Source organism: Panthera uncia, chromosome A2 (genome assembly GCF_023721935.1).
Source record: "Panthera uncia isolate 11264 chromosome A2, Puncia_PCG_1.0, whole genome shotgun sequence".
NCBI classification, from domain to species: Eukaryota; Metazoa; Chordata; class Mammalia; order Carnivora; family Felidae; genus Panthera; species Panthera uncia.
This window is the reverse complement of record NC_064816.1, coordinates 30113813-30131445: the sequence shown is the minus strand read 5'-3', so window position 1 is coordinate 30131445 and position 17633 is coordinate 30113813. Positions and strand designations below refer to the sequence as shown.

The 17633-nt window shown below is 43.7% G+C and overlaps 1 protein-coding gene across 4 annotated transcripts in view; it reads right to left on the bottom strand.

The window, feature by feature from the left end:
• Nucleotides 1-17633, bottom strand: part of ATXN7 (ataxin 7) — a 142358-nt gene that overhangs the window by 14261 nt on the left and 110464 nt on the right. For all 4 annotated transcript variants that reach the window (XM_049640845.1, XM_049640848.1, XM_049640844.1 and 1 more), the window contains 3 exons: nucleotides 7531-7783; nucleotides 5149-5408; nucleotides 4589-4671 (listed from right to left, as the gene is read on the bottom strand). In XM_049640845.1, the coding sequence (XP_049496802.1) occupies nucleotides 4589-4671; nucleotides 5149-5408; nucleotides 7531-7783 (596 nt within the window). The remainder of the gene's footprint in view (nucleotides 1-4588; nucleotides 4672-5148; nucleotides 5409-7530; nucleotides 7784-17633) is intronic.

Below are 17633 nucleotides of genomic sequence, written 5' to 3'. Positions count from 1 at the left end.
AAATCCTTTTCTGGGCCATTTACATTTTAAGTATTAAAAGGGAAGAAACAGTTATGCCCTAAAATGTACTGGCTCAGTCAGTAGAGCATGTGACTCTTGCTCGTGGAGTTGTGAGTTCAAGCCCCACGTTGCCCATAGAGCTTCCTTAAAAAAAAAAAAAAAAAAAAAGTGTCCTTTTCCAGTAACAGCTAGAAAGTAAAAATTAGACAAGTGTTTCTCTCTATTCCAGGGAAAATGCCATGTCAAGAGAAAATGGCTCAAAGCATCTTGCAAGCAGGGAAGTATCCTGCTTTGGTTGAGGAAGCCTGGGGAGACACAGAGACTACAAAGCCACGAGGAGAAAGGCTGTGAACACGAAGGGGCAATGAAGCAGAGTGAATCCCTATAAACAGACACTCACTATGGAAATCAAGAAGATGGACAGACAGCACTTCTACAGCTAAGACATCCATTTCAGAGTTGGGAGATGGGCACATCGAGGAAAAGAAAAATCATGCCAGCAGGGTAACTAACATAACCCCCTGCTTGAGGCACATAAACCAAATGCATTTGATAATTCCTGTTTTTGTTTGTTTGCCTTTTCAGGCTCCCTTGGGACTAACACTATTCCTAGAAGAAGATAAAATCAAGTTAACCTGACTATTCCTTACTGCTGGGGTCTTAAGTCTGTCAAAAATGTAAGTAGACAGTGACCCCAAATCACATACCGTAAATACAAGTTAATTCATCTAAAGATTTCCTTCACTCTTTTATGTTACAAAAGTAACACAAATTGTACTCTGTGTTTATGGTCCTACACATTATACAAATATATTGCTGCTCTATAAGCTTTTATGTTTGATATAATTTAGGGGTTGGAGGGGAATTAGGCTTTAACTGTCCTTCTGCAATTCAGTAACAACCTACCTCCTGACTGGACACACTGAACACGAGGTCTGCTCAAAATTTAACCTGCCAGAGATAGTTACATCAGTGACTTTAGTTTCTTTTTAAACTTTCACTTTATTTCCTTTAATATGAAATATATCCATAAGAAAGTAACCTAAATGAAGATAAGGAACTTTGTTTTGTTCAGTGCTGTACTAGCTACCTACTAGTGCTCTGGGCACTCAGCAAATGCTTCAGACAAAAAGTATATAAAAATAATGGCCCTCTAATATGTGTTGAATGAATGAATGAACATATAACATCACTGGTCCACCTGCCTATCTCTCTGGACAGATGTCGAAGCATCTGACTCTGAACGTCCCTTAGTACTTAACATAGCAAAGTCAAGCCAAGAAAGGAGGCAGAGATGACCAATATTTTCCCAGCTTGGTTTGAAGACTAAATTGGAAGGATTTCCGCTGAGCCCCTCACTCCTGTCAGAACTCTTCAGGGCTACCCAAGTACCACGCAGCCACGACTGGGTACGTAACAGGGTCCTCTATTCCTCGTGGCTCACTGCCGCCCACTCCTTTCATACAAAGTGCCTCTTCCTCTTGCTCTTCAACCTCCTGGCTGGCCTTTCAGGTCCTAACGTGTCTGTTCTGCCCCATCACAGAATATTTACACATGCTGCTTAATGGGCTTCTAACACCCCTCTTCACCCAGATAAATCATGTTCGTTTCAGCCCAGCTCTGCTACGGCAAAGGACACTTCCCTGGCTCAGTCCCCCTACTGATGGCTGTCATAACACAGGCCTCCTTCCTTTCTATTACTCAGCAGTGGTCACTTCACACATACATGAGTGATCATGAAGTTAACCTCCATCTCGTTCACTGGACTGTAAGCCCCTCAAGGCTAGGGACGGTGTCTGGATTCTGTCAAAGCGTGTGTCCACTGAGACCCAGAATGAGGCCTGTGCTCGAGATATATGCAGTAGAACTTTCTACAATGACTGAATGGGCAAGAATACCAGAGCCAGAATCTATTTGTATGGAAGACAGAGAGGACAGGACACAGGACATCAGACAGACAAGGAAGCGAGGAGATGACAGCGAGGGTGGCAGGCAGACAAGAGGGAACGAGTGACAGGGGCAGGCAGCACCAAGTCCCCTGACACTGAAGAGGAAGGACTACATTGTCGGTCTGAGGCAGGAGAGACCTGGGCAACATGGTGGGAGACACTCAGCAGAGGCACTCAGGCATGGGCAGCCCTCCACAGCTTAACAGGTTCAGGCCAAAACAGAGGCAGGGAAAGGAAGAAGCAGGGACAAACAGAACACAGGAGGAAAGGAAGGGCAACCTGCGCAAGGCCAGGCTTGCCAGTTCTATGCCGAACTCACGACACACCAGGGCTGCAGATACATGCTCACACAGAGACGACACCCGAAACAGAATACAAGGAGAGCACGCACGACTTGAAAAGGGAGATAGGAGAACACCGCAGGATCCACATGAAGCCTGTTTACCCGTCAATAAAGGTTTGGGAGGAAGGCTGGTCAGTCTTGCACATTATGTATTGATAAAGCTTTTGGCTCACCAGCATGCCCCACCAGAGCTGACTGAAGGAAGGCATCTTGGATAAACTAAGCATCCTTCATTGACCTCAGGCACCCTAATATCGGGAAACCCATGTACTGAGAGCCAGGCAGGCGGGAAGACGGCCGAGAGCAGTCGGCAAGCTGTGATCGTAGTGTGGCACAGGGCTGAGGCCTGCCCTCACAAACTCCCTCAGGGGCAGCTACACTGGGGCATCTAGTTCCACAGAGCTCGAGCGGTTTTACCTTCAAACAAGAGACCACTACAGGTGCTCAATAAATATAAAAGCAATCTGTCCTGAGATAGGAGTTTTTAGCCTAGAGATTCAAGGGTGGGAGGTTTGGGGTAAGGATATCTGTGAACCCTGAGACGGAATGCCAATTTCAGAACATCTGTGTGTATGTATTTTCTCCTTGGGGAAGGTGGTCTGTAATTTTTTTTTAATTAGATATTTAAAGGAGCTCTTAGCCAGCGCCTTTTTTCTAAAGATTCAGAACCACTGTTGTAAGATAAAATCTACATGCTAAAATTAAATTTGACATTTAAACTAAAATAAGAACCACTTAGGGGCACCGGGATGGCTCGGTTGGTTGGGCCTCCAACTTTGGCTCAGGTCATGATCTCGCAGTTCATGAGTTCAAGCCCCGCGTCGGGCTCTGTGCTGACAGCTCAGAGCCTGGAGCCTGTTTCGGATTCTGTGTCTCCTTCCCTCTTTCTCTCTGCCCCTCCCCTGCTCATGCACACTGGCCCACTCTCTCTCAAAAATAAATATTAAAAAAAATTTTTTTTTTAAATAAGAACTACCTAGAAACAACATTTCTGGAGCACTCAGTCTGTTAAGTGTCTGACTTTGGCTCAGGTCACCATCTCGCAGGTCATGAGTTCAAGCCCCGCATCAGACTATCTGCTATCTGCACAGAGCCCACTTTGGATCCTCTGTCCCCCTCCCACTCTGCCCCTGCCGTGTCTCGCTCTCTCTAAACAAACACTAAAAAAAAACAAGAAACAACACTTCCACTTTCTGAAGATTTTAACATTCCTCCGTTAGGGGGTGGAATGGGGCCTGAAGTCCTTCATCCAAACATAATCTTCGGTAAAATTTAAAATAATACACCAAAAATTTTATTAATTTTTAGAAAACACAATTTTTTACAGTTTTCACCCCCTCCATCAAACAAGGGTTTTCAAGTTATTTTAAAGCACTGATTCTCAATAGTTTTTGGACTCTTTTGAAGGATAGCTGGGGATACTCTCCAGAGAAACGTATGTAAGCATATGTGCTCATTTATGTAGGGGTTCCACTGACGCCACCCCATTTCAACTCTTATTTTGCAGCAAATATACCACCTTATTAGCATACTGGCATTTTAAAGGAAAACTCAGGACAGAAAGGAGGATGGTAACATTTTCGTAGTTTATACGTAAGTTAGACTGTATGTTACATAGTATTTTTTTGGAACTGGAAAAATAAGTATCTCAAAATCAGATTATTTTAAAGTGTCTCCTTAAAATTTAAGAGCCACCGATTGCACAAGCATTTTTATTTTAATGTTTGTTTTTGAGAGAGAGAGACAGAGCGTGAGCAAGGGAGATACAGAGAGAGGGAAACACAGAATCCGAAGCAGATTCCAGGCCCCAAGCCGTCAGCGCAAAGCTCGACGCTGGGCTCGAACTCACGAACTATGAGATCATGACCTGAGCTGAAGTCGGACACTTAACTGACTGAGCCACCCACGCGCCCCTACATGAGCATTTTAAGAGTATTCACACATATACCAAGGAAACTTCTGGACTTATTTTCAATCCACACAATTTAAACCACAGTAAAGGGTAGGCTCTCATTTTAAATCTCTCTGAAGAAATACTTTCAGTCTTCAAAAATAACAGACTGATTAGGAAACAACACTATTCCCCTGGAGAGGACACTGGAAGCAAAACGTCTCTTACAGTGGCAGTTTGTAACAAAAGGCTCCACGTTTCCTGAACGCGAGGCGTACTTCGTCCCTTCATCTACAATACCCACAATGCTCCACGGATCAGATCCCCTCTTGGGGCAATGCCATCGATCCCAGCTCCTTGCACTCACTCACCAGTGCGCCCAGCCCTGTCGAGGAGCCCACCTACCTTGCATGTCAAAGACCGGGTGCAGGGCTTCTTGGTGTCGAGATCAATGACCCCACAGTGTATGTCAGGATCAAACTCTCTTTCTGCCAAAAGCACACAGACATTACAATGGGCTCATCGATGGGCTCATCCTTCATTAGTTTTGACAACAGTAGAACGATTCTCAAAACAGGCACATTCTAACTTGAATAAAATCTACGACATCATCAATAAATATAAAATAGACAACGTGCGAGTGCTGCCAAGCCGCAGCAAGAGACGCCACAAAGAGCGCGGGGGACTACTGCCATCGCTTGACAGGAAAGGAAGTGTGCGTGTCAGCGTTCCTGCCGTGCTCCATTCAGAAAGACACCGCTCGAAAGCTATTTTTACATCACCCACAGACACGTGTACTTTAAAAGCAAGAGTGAAGAGCAAAGGCAGAGCACCTAAGGAACTTCCACGTAAAGCTGAAGCTGACCAGTTTTGAAAAAGCGGACCTGCAGACAGCAGTCCATTTGCTTCCTCGTGAATAGCCAATTACATACAGAGAAACACGAAGAGAAAAAATGTGAAGTTACCTGATAATCTCTTATTTAAAAATTTCCTGTTACTGGAATTATCTTCAGACTTTTTTTCCAGAGTGGATGGTGCGGGAAGCCCTTTGCCATTCAGAATCTGTCCAGGTGAAGGCAAGGTTGGCTTTGGTATCGAGGGGCAGTTAAGGCCAGGCTTGACTGAGGAACTCACAGTAGCAGGACAGGTCGGCCCCACCGTAGATTTCAGTAGTGTGCCGTCCATCTTCGGATGAATCTTCTCCACTTTGACAGAGGGCGTCATGCTGTCACAGGGGGAAGCGGAACATCAGCACCCGAGTGCGCCAGCAGCCCCAGGTAAAGGGTGAGCTAGAGGGCTGAAGTCAGAGCCCGGATCTACCCACACCCTGCACAGGGCTAGGCTCCCAAAGGTGACTTCTGAAAATGTGTCAGGACTACTCAGTAAACTCAGTACGATTCACGTTCATTCAATCTAGAAGCCCTTCTGGTGAGGCAAAAAAACTCCAGCGGACCATCGGATTGACGTGGTCTTTCATCATCCAGGACAATCTTACGCATGAGTCCACAGGGGAACTAAGCCTGATACCCAACTCAATTCCTGCAAGACGCAAAACGGCAAAGGGTCTAAAAGGACCAGAGACTATCTGTAAAACCTTTAGAGAATATCTTCAGAGAACTATCATTTTAAAGAAAGGATCCATCAAAACAAATCAAACTGAGTGAACAGGGGCAAGAATAACTGGAGTTAGATAGTATGTCCAAGAAATGTCACTAAAGACATACATGAATTCAAATGAGCCTAACCAGATCTCTGAGAAGAGGCTCTCTGCCCATCAGTGAGGGACACCCAAGTTTAGTTATGTAATGTGTCACTGAAGTGATAATTCTCTAGTCTCTGAAAAAAGTTTCTATAATAAGAGTTCATAATATAAGTGTCTGGCACACAGCTGGTGAGCACTGAATACCTGTGCCACTAAGAAAGAATTAATTTTTCTGGGAATCTTACTGACACTAGCATTTGGATGGCAAATGTTGGTATGGAGCTACCAGTTGGCCTGGTCCCCCTCTTAAACCCAGCTCCAAATAAAGAAGATTCAGACTGATGAGGTTTTCTAAACTTTGTTCAGTAGAGTCCGTGCTCAAACAGCTGTTAAGCTGGCGAGTGACTTACACATAGCACTGGCATTTTCTTTGGCTTTCGGAAAGGTCCAGGAACAAAAGCCAAGCTTGCTGTACTTGTACTTCTGACAAATGAGCAGAGGCTGGGGGGGGGGGGGCGGGGGAGGGGCGGGGCTTAGCAACCAGGACAAACAGCACCAAACAGCTGTACCTGGAACAGCCCGACAGCAAGAGACGCACTGCAAGAAGCGATGGCCTCTCCCAGCTGGCAAGGTCCGTGAGCGGCAGCAGGTGCTAGATACTGCCCTGAGATTAGCCAGGTTAGCAGACCTTGGGACGGAGATGTGGGGCATACCCTCCAAAGGGAGGCAGGCCAGGGAAAAGCCACCCGCCACCAGGGCTGAGGGCTACCATGACGAGGCAAGATAGGTTTCTGTGGAGTACGTGGCTGAGCCCTCAGGTGACCGCACGGCGCCTGGCAGCCTACAAATCCACTGTGCAAACGTGCCAAAGCCTTGCCTGGTGGTGTGAACTTCCTCTGGTCTTCCCTCATCACTACTGTGATGTGAACCCAAGACTGGCGGGGGGGTGGGGTGAGGAGGGGATGGGAGGAAGGCATTGTTTCCCTGTCTGCTTTGCAGGCTCCAGAAAATCCCAGAACAGCATCTGGGATTCACCTCACTTTTTTATTCCTACCGTTATCAATGGTAGCAGCAGAAGCACCAGTGTCCGTTCATTTACTGTCTCCTATGGGTCAGACACGACGCCAGGCGCTTGAGACTGCTGTATTAATTCTACTTCTCCCAATAACTGCACACTGGCTGTTACTCTCCAACTGTGAGAGCAACGGGGCCTTGTTCAAAGCCCTGCAGTTAGAAAGTGATAGAAAGGGCGTGTGAACCCAGGCCTGTCTGCCTGCAGAGTCTGGCTAAAGCTCCTCGACCGCATTACGTGTCCTTCATCCTTATCTGCAAAATGGGCATAACAACCAGACCTGTTTCATAAGGTTGTTGTGATAATGAAATGACAGCCCACAAAAAGAGCCAAGTTTCCACAGCTGGCGCACAAGAAAGAGTCAATCAGTAAGTACCGCTGACCTTATTACTGCTGTTGCTGTTTTGTGAAGTCTCCCAAAATACGACAGGGAAACAAAAGGAAACAACACACACTTGACTTTCCCCAAAGCAGGAGCTCTTTCACATGATTCACAACACTTTCAGGTGCTACTGGTGTGCCCAGTTCCACAACAGGCAGGGAAGCTCGAAGAACCCTCTGGGCCATACTCACATTCTACCATGGGGGGCTCTACTTTGCTGAATGGGATGCATTGGCCTGGTGTTCCCCCTGAGGTGCAATTTCTCTTTGGGTGATTTCAGCAACTTGGAACTTAATGAGGATGCGCCTAGAACACCTCCACTGGAAGAACGGTTGCTTCCACTTCCGCTGCCTCCTTTGCTTTTGGACAGAGAAGGGAAGAAGGGAAATACTGAAGTGGGAGGAGCGGCCCAAGAAGGCTTGCTGGACGAGCTGTGTCTTCTTTCTGAAAAGAAAAACAGGAAAAAAAAAAAAAAAGACACTGTTTCAGGCAAGTCTCCAATGGAATCCTGGAAGAGTCCCCTGAAATCAACACATTTAGGTTCAAATATGCGTCACTAAGTGAAAATATATTTCACTCAGCAGCTTTCAGAAACGGCTTATCTAGGCCTCACAGACTTATTTAGGATTCTAGGAACTGGTCCTTCTGCTTCGGAACATCTCAGCATAAAGCGGTTTATCACACGCAGATAGCCATTAGGAAATTAAAGAGCCATTCTAAACCTGAGACTATTTGGTTTTGTATACTAGAAATGAACCTCACTCGCTCCAACAAGGAGTCAGAGAGGCAAATTATTCGTTCATCCACGCAGCTATACGAGCTGACACCACACCGATTCCTTTCTTCCTTTCTAGCACAGCATCTTTCCAATTTTTTGAATCGCAAATGTCAAAAAACGAGTTGTACCTTAATTTTTTTTCTGTCACTACCCACTAGCATGTGACGCCAAATAAGAATGTTTCTAGGGTTATTTTATCATCCTCTGAACCTGTGCTGAAATTTTCCAGTGAATCACTTTACTCCCTCTTTTGTAATAATCTCACTTGGGTACAGATGGCATAGCTTTGGTTCACACTGCTAAGATGCCAAAGGCAGAAGACAAAAATACCACGAGGAGCTACGCTGGTTTTTTAAACCCGGAAGTAATTCATAGTTAAGTACAGACTACACAGGTTTACCTGAAAATAAGTCTACCCACTGGAGAATCAGGTTTTCTGGTCATAAAGCAATCCATACTAAATAAATTGAGAGCTGCTGAGGAATGGTACTATCTGAAACAAGTCAATTATTTAGGAACTTTATCTACTTAAGAACCTTGTGATGACTGCCTTTGATTAAACCTGTGATTTAAAATGACACATGGCAAAATAAATAAATTAAATTAAAATAAAATGACACATGGCTTAGCTTTAAGTTTTAAAATGTACGTGATCCAACATTTACTTACCACTTCACAGAAGCTATATGAATATTTAAAAAATTAAGCAAACTGGAATCAGTGACTATCAGCACCGCACAAACGGTTTATTTCTAAAGTCTTTTTTTTTTTTTTTTTTAACCAGTCCTGAGGCTCTCTGGGAAGCTGAGATGACTTATTCCCAGAAGGCCATTAGTTCAACAATGCTTTATGAGGTATTTAAGAACCTTCCACAACAGGACAAAATTATAATGCTGATCTACAGACAAAATTCCAATTGTCCAACCAGACCGTACAAAGGCCACAAGCAAGTTAGGATGGCTAAAATGATAGTGATTTTTTTTTAGGTTTATGTATTTATTTTGACAGAGGGAGTGCAAGCGGGGAAGAGCAGAGAGAGAAGATGAGAGACAGAATCCCAAGAAAGCTCTGGATTGTAAGCGAGGAGCCCAATGCAGGGCTCATACCCATGAACCATAAGATCATGACCTGAGCTGAAATCAAGAGTCAGACAGTCAACTAACTGAGCCACCCAGGCACCCCTAAATTGACAGTGATTTTAAGCGCCTGTTGCTTTTGTGTTTTGGTTTTGTTTTGTTTTGTTTTGTTTTTTACTCTGATGAAAGCTGTGTGCATGGAAAGGAAAACTAAAATAACTTAAGTTTAGTAACTTTCCAAATTTGGCATCTGAGGTTTTGGTTTTTTTTCTTCTTTTCTAATTTAGTTTCTCTCCCCTCTGTGATCCCCAAACACTATCTGAATATCCTTCCAAAGCACCAGCACTTGTCAGGCAGGACCATAAAAATCTGTTTCCAGTTCTGCCGCCTTCCTTGGATGGTGAAACTTCCTGTCTGGGTCATCTCTGCCTCTGTGAGACCTGGATTGGAGCAGACCTTCGCTTAACATGTGCACCATCAGTGCAGCTTGTCTTGTGAGGAGGAGTGATTTCAAACAGCCGTGGACCAGTGGTTCTCAACCCTGGCTACCCAGTGGCATAACCTATGAGCTTAAAAAATACTGATGCCTGAGTCCCACCCAGAGAGATTCTGATTTAACTGGTTTGGGGTGTGGTCTGGGTATGCAGGCTCTTATAAGTGCCCCTGTGTGATTCCACTGTGCAGTCAACGTTGAGAGCAGCCTTATACTAGGCTAATGCTCCAGAACCATTAGCCACGGCTGAGTAAGTTAACACTTGTAGGGCAATGAGAACACTGCCTGGCACATGGTGCTTTCTATCAGGGTCTATTAAATAAAGCTCACTGCTGCTACCTGTCCTCAACTACTGCTTTCCGGACTTCCATCAACTGCAAATTATTTCTATCATTCTTACCAAAGCCACATAAAATAGTATTTTTTACTTAATATCTTTATTTAAATTATCAGCTCTACTGTTCTCTCCTCCTCCTCAGTCATTAGCCAGTCTCTCTCTGGGGGTATCACTGGTATTTTGGACAGGACAATTCTTGTATAGGATTTCAGGATGATCAGAGGTCCTGTCCCCTGCCCCTTAATCAGCACAGTGGTGCCCCTCTGCCAGGGGCAGCCTGAACCTACCCTCCAATCCATTCTCATATCACCCAATGTGACACAGGGTACTACCCTCAACTGGGAACTATCTCTCCAAACAACAGTGTCTATGAAACAGTAGGTCTGATGAGCTTGTTATGTACTTTTTCTATATACATTCAAATAAATATTAAAATACTCTTCCATGGTCACCCACAGAAATCATCCTGTTTCTCATGGAGGACAAGTGTGTGCTGCAGGAGTAATAATACCATGTTTGTGGTATGAACAGGGAGAAATCTCCCAACTAAAACTTACTTTTATGAAGTACACCCCTTTTACTATTCTCTGGGGGATCAGAATTCTCAAGCAAGTGTCTTAGAGTAAATGTGATTTTAAAGTATTGGAAAAGTATTTTCTCTTGATATCAAGTGATATAAATAAGATTCTCAATCTAATGAAATACAGTTTTGCTCGTAAAGCTTATTTTCAGAAAGTAAATCTATTCTGAAGCCACTGATACACTAAGGCACAATTTGAACATAATGAAATACTGCATCTGCTTTCACAAGATTTCATCTGCAGAAAGTACTGTGCCAACGCAGAAAATGACACCTGGCTGCACCGAGTCACATGGGCATACACAAAACACAGCCCTCCCCCAAGCATCCACCATGCATCCCAGTTCACCCTGGATGTGAGGAGCCACGCCCACCCACAACTGGTGCTACAACTTTCCCTTGATCTCAGATAACCTCCCTCGACTACTTCAGAGTAACTCACAGGCTGCAGCTCTTCCAACACCTGCTTCCAGAAGCAAATGTCGGTTCGTTTTCTAGTATTCACCTATTTTTAACCATTTAATCTATGGAAAACTGTGCTACTGTTTCTGTTAGGTTCCTATCTTTTTTGTGTGAGTCACTAATGAAGTTTTGAGTGCTGTGCCCGTAACCCCATTCCCCTAATGAGTCTCATGTGGATTCTATTACACAATGTTGCACAGTGCAGTAATTTCTTAGGAATGTGTGCTGTAGGACAGCAGAACTTTCTTCAAGTCTGTCCTTGTAATTCTATATTCCCATCATAGTCCATTCCCGCCATTTTCTTCAGCTGATGCTTCTTTTCTAGTCTATTAACACTCGTTTCGGGGATTTTGCACTAGAAAAATCAAGGATCAAAGCTTTCTAGCATTAAAAATCAGCTGGTGTATCGATAACATTTATATTTTCTACTTCAGTAATAAAAGACATTTAAAAACTAAGAATGGCAATCTATTACATGAATTTCTTTCATTCATTAAAACTTGAAACAGATTGCGTCTGTGTGTGTGTGTGTGTGTGTGTTGCACACGCACGTGTGTGCTCGTGTATGTTAACGGATTCTGGCTGAAAAGTGCCAGCTCAAATCCTTGTCATGCTGCTGAATAAAGTTGTTCCTTCACATCATGGTCTGGTAACTTATTCTCTGGAAAGGGCGGCATCTGGCTTACTCTCTGAGAGAAAGCAAAGAGGAAAAAACATTTAATTACAGCTCAGTTGGAATCTCCCCATCCTTTCACTGTGGGCCTTTATTTTTCATAAGATTTTAAACTGGGCTTCCAGCTTAAAAAAAAAAAAAAAGTGTTTGTTCCTAGATCAAAAGAGAAATGGGCAAGTTATGGGTAGGGTTAGGGACCTTTTATTAAGTGGGCAAACTGGTGGCCAGGTGCTAAGCATAACTGCAGTGTGGCTTGGTGAGGAGTCCAAGTTGAGTTTTCAAAGCACTCCTCTCTACAGGGTCTGGCACCAGCTCAGAGAAGGCATACTCTGTTGTCCCTGGATGAGAGGGGCACTTTGAATGGCTCTAGCAAAGGGAGAGATAGTTAGGCAGCCCAAAAGACAGACAGTACAGACAGGGAAAGAGCACAGAGAGGCAGACATGGATGAGTGTGTGTGTTGTTGGGGGGGGGAAGGGGGAGGGGGGAGGGAGGGGCGCTGGGGGTTTGGAGTAAACAGGGCAGACAGACGTGAAGAAAGAGGTAGAGGTGAAAGGTGGAAGGTGGAAGAGAGGGAGAGAAAAAGAGATTGCGTGCAAGTGTATAAGAGATGGATGCGTTGGACTTTCTTCCCCCTTGTGGCTCGAACATGTGATGGCACTGAAGGGAGCAGCAGGGTATCGGGGAGGGTAAGGTAGAGGATAGCTGTCTTTATGTCTTCCAAAATGGAAAGCAACCAAGAATACTGAGCTTGCAATCTGGGATTCACGCTGAGGTTTAAAAATATACATATGTACGTGTTGATACCCAGGTACAAACCAAAAAGGAGTTCAAAGCAAATAATTAGATCTCCTTAAGTCATAAATAAATATTGCTTTGAAAATAACGAAAAATAATTCTGATGCACAAGTGTAAAAGTTAGGGCACAAACCTAAAAAGCTGTCAAAGCAAATTTTAACTTCAAACAATTCATTCTTGAAAAAAATCTACAAGGAAATACATCAAATTTTAAGCGGTTATCCCTGGGATTAGGGTGTGTGTGTGTGTGTGTGTATACATTTTTTTTTTTTTTTTTGAGAGAGAAAGCGCAAGCAGGGGAGGGGCAGAGAGAGAGTCCCAAGCAGGCTCCACGAGGGGCTTAATCTCATGACCCTGAGATATGACCTGAGCCAAAATCAAGAGTTGGACACTTAACCGACTGAGCCACCAAGGTGCCCTGGGTCTATTTTTAAAAACTTCTGTATGTTGGGGCGCCTGGGTGGCTCAGTCAGTTGAGTGTTCAACTTCAGCACAGGTCATGATCTCATGGTTTGTGAGTTCGAGCCCCACATCAGGCTCTGGGCTGATAGCTCGGAGCCTGGAGCCTGCTTTGGATTCTGTGTCTCCCTCTCTCTCTCTGCCCCTTCCCTGCTTGTGCTCTCTCTTTCTCTCAAAAGTAAATAAACATAAAAAAAATTTTAAAAAAACCTCTGTATGTTAATTTTTCTATAATGAATTATGATTTACTTGATTATACTTTAAAAGGGGGGAAATATTCATTTGGTGTTCTAGCCTCAATTTCACACATGCCAAAATAAAGGCGTATTATCATTTGTGAGCACAGAATCAATCTGTCCCATTCTCAATGGTTATCAGGTAAGAGCAGGCAAGAGCATCTCACAGCAATTAAGACCACTTCACAAACTTGTTTTTGCTCAGGGCTCTTTTCACTAATGTTTTATATTTCAAACAACTGACTGGTTAGAAGTCTCACCTTCAACAACATTAACAACAGCTGTCACTGTCTATTGGGCATAAACCATGTGTCAGGCACCACAATGTGTAACTTACAGATGTTATCTCATTCAGTTTTGGCCATCCTTCTACAAAGCAGATACTGTTATGATCCCCTCTTCCAGATGAGCAAGCTAAGGCTTTAAAGGACTCATGTTGGTTGCCCAACACCACCCAGTTAGTTAAAAGGCATAGCTGGGATGCAATCCCAGGCAGGCTGACTCTCGTACCCAGGCTGGGCCACACTATATTCCACCTGTCCTTGTGTGGTGTTATTAGCAAGCCATAATACACGGTCCAAAGGCAGGCAGAAGGGAAAGAGAAAGGGAAAGGGGAAGGGGGAAGGGGGAAGGGGGAAGGGGGAAGGGGAAAGGGGAAGGGAAAGGGAAAGGGAAAGGGAAAGGGAAAGGGAAAGGGGAAGGGGAAGGGGAAGGGAAAGGGGAAGGGAAAGGTGAGGGTTGGGGCATATATCAGTAAGAGGCCCATCCATCTTCCCAAGGGCTCAGCAAAATAGGCTAACCGCCAGCACAAAAGACTGCAAAGGTTCAACACACAAGGTTGAGACAGAATATTAGTAAATTCAGGATGGGGATCCAGAATCTGTTTAAGGGAAACCCAGGTTGTTGTTGAGATTTTATCTTTCCCTTTTGCAAGCTATCTATCCTAAAGATAAGCTATGCATGTCAGCCAGGATAGCTTTTTTCTTTTTTTCCTTTTTTTGCTCAGGAGGGTTTTAAACCATCAAAGATGGTTTGCAGAGTGAATTCTGGTAGAAAAGTACCCGTCAGGGCTGTCTTTCTTGCTAAAAAGAATCATTTTACAAAGTTCCCAGATGGGTCTGTTTTACTAAGAACAGCGAATACCTATTCTATAGGATTAGGCTGGCCCCCTCTGGACCAACACAATGCATGTTTCTGGTCATTCTCTGGTCTCTGGCCAGTCATGGCTGCCTTTCCAGTAAGGGATCAGAGCTGTCAGGCACAGTGTTGATGTGAGCTAAGTAATTAACCAGCCTGAACAGAATCCAAATTAAATAAAAAAAAATACTTTTGCGGGGCGGGGGGGGGGCAACTCGGTTAAGGGTCCGACTCTTGACTTTGGCTCAAATCATGGTCTCACAGTTTGTGAGACCAAGCTCTGAGCCTGCTTGGAATTCTCTCTCTCTGCCCCTTCCCCACTCGCTCTTGCTCTCTCTCACAAAATAAATAAATACACATTAAAATATACATAAATTAAAAGTACTTTTTAAATAGATTACCTAAAAGAGCAAGAACTTTGGAATCAGAGACAGACGGGTTCAAAGCCGTGCTCTGCAACCTACTAGCTGGTAACACTGGGCAATAACCTGATTCCACCCACTTTGGCAGCCTCTTCATCTGTCGTCAAACCTACCCTGCAGGGCAGGGCTATTGGGGATTAGCTAAAGGAGAGTTTTAGAGCCCAAAGCTCAGGGCCGACTACAGACCAGGCACTGGGAACTCAGCAGGCACTAAGACACATGCCCCCTGTTAATTCAGCTAATGCCAATTACAGACTCCTGTGAGAAAGGCATGCTGATTATCAAAGCAGGCAGAAATCACTTACAAACAAACCTAACCCACTTTATCTTCTCCTGTGGAGTACAGGTAGAAGCTACATATTTAGTTTCTGTGTCAATCCAAGCTCTTCTCATAAAAGCTCAGAGGAATAACTTTTAGAATTCATTCACAAATGATTACATTCACACCAAACAAAAAAGGAATGCTCATTTGAGCTAAAGTTATTTTGAAAATAAAAATTTGGTTCATTTTCCTGATGGAAACGAGTCATATTCAGGAGGAAATGCAGGTGATGGAACGGAATGAAGGGAAGGTCTCAAATTCAGCTTATGGATCCAAAGGCGGATATTTTAGGCAGATTATTGAAGAAATGATTCCTAAAACTCACCAACTTATCTCTAAATGAAACTCACCCTTTTGGACAGATCTGGTCAGGTAAGGTTAAAAAGAGTGTGTACTCTGTATGCAATGGCCTTATGAAAAATATCAATCCACACTTTAAGGAATGTATGATTTCATGGGGTCTTTGACAGTCCCATCCCACTAATACTCTAGAATTGCTCCCTTTTAAAATAAGGGGTTTGTCTGTTTGTTTTAAATAATCAAGCTCACACATGGCTATAAAACGTTAAATGCACGCATATGGATTATTTGGCCAGGCATAGCAAGTAATCCCTGCATGTAACAAAAGGTTCAGTTTAGAAAGTTAGGGTCATTCATTTAAGCAGGCCCTTCACAGAATTTATTAAATTGCTTATTTTGATATCCAGATTGAAAAATAACTGAATGTTATACTGCCAGCTCCCAATTAACCCAAACTGTCATAAGTGCACTTTCGGGCTGCCAACACAACTCCTGAAGGCTCAGCTGGCATTAGCGGTCTTTCTTAAAGATGACCCCTATAAAAACATCTAAGGTCAGGAAACTATAAAGGAAGACTACATATATATTTTTCAACTCTCAGAGCGTCTTCCTTCCACATCTACTTTGCACATCAGTGTTTTCCCTAAGACTTTTGACCTTCAAAGCTGAATCCCATTCCAGATCTTTCGTCGTTTCTGCACCTTACCTAGACTATTATTTACTTAATATATTCTTCAAAATTCAGTGACTGACTAGGCATATCTAATTTAGCATTACCCTCAGCAATTTCTGTGAAGCCGTGACTTCGGTTTGACAAAGTACTTCTGCTTTTTTCCTAATAATTATTAAAAAACAAAACAAAACTGGCATACCATGTAAATTCACACCATGGACATGAAGCATTAGTGATGTGCTCACTACTTCCACTGTCAGCTTTTCCCTGTAAACTTCCTTCTTCTTATGTAAAGGCACCCGCGTGTGTCTGACCAGCAAACGTGTTCCTACCCTACTCCCTGTCCTCACAGTTTCTCTTTAACCCAGATCTGCTTTTTCTTTGATCCAACTTCTTTAGGGTCCCTGGACACTTGATTAGACTACTCCAGAGAGAGCCTGGTGTAGTCTAATGCTAAAAAACACCCAACGGACGAAGACTGTCTCTGTAACATTCAAATCTCACATTGGGGAATCCCAAACTGACCTCTGACAGGCAGTGCCTCAAAGGACAATTAGCCAAAATTGGAGCTGGGAGGCAGCCTCAGAAAAGCATGCTTAGGTGGGTTACAAACAGCAATGAAAAACAGTGAGGAAGAAAAACTCTTTACCACAAAGCACTCAGCATCATTTCCACTAGAGAGATTTAATTGAAAAGGATGATTTCAACACTGGCTGCCCTAACAAATTAGTCTCCAACTGCGACTTCTGCCAAATGCATTTCTCCTCCCCCTAATGCAGAGGTGCTTTTAAATTAAAACATAAGGGGAAAGTGCAGAAAAGAGAGTCATTTACAGCACTTGGGCTACTTGAAACAACTTTTCACCAAAGGTCTATAATCAAATTATCAAGCTCTTCAAGCCAGTGCTTTATGATGAAAATAAAAGCCCCACGAAAAGTATTCCGGGTCTCCTGGCACTTCCACGTCTCTGGGCAGGGTGCGCCCTGCAGCATCCCCATTCACACTAGCGGCATGAAAGAGAACAGATCACAAAGGGCAGATTACAAGGGAGAACGACTCGGACTCCAGTGGGGGAAGGGACAGGCGTGAATGGATTGTAAATAATGTTGCTAAGAAGGGAGCAGAAATATGGCAACTTCAAATAATCCTCTTGCCAGGAATTCTTCCCGTGGGGACTGTTCTTTCCGTACTTTGCTTTCAAGTGAGAAATATGAAAAACTTACTGAATATCTGGGGGTCCTCCTCCCCTGCCATCTTAACTTGTGGCTTTTGCAAACACTGCTAAAATGGCTTTTTAAAAATCCAAGTTTTTTTTATTAAAGTAGATGAAATGATAGAGAAAAAAGAAGAGGTGCTGAAGGGTAGGTACACCAGAGATCACCTTGGTCGTGAGTGTGAAGCATCATTTCTTCATAATCACCGTCATAAGAAAGCTTGTTTTAAGGAAGAGTGAATGGTCGGAATGATCAGTTCATTTCCTTAATGGGGCCCTTCCTATGCTCTCGCAACCCTGTTCAAGGTACAGACTCTGAACTGCGGGTTATCATCAT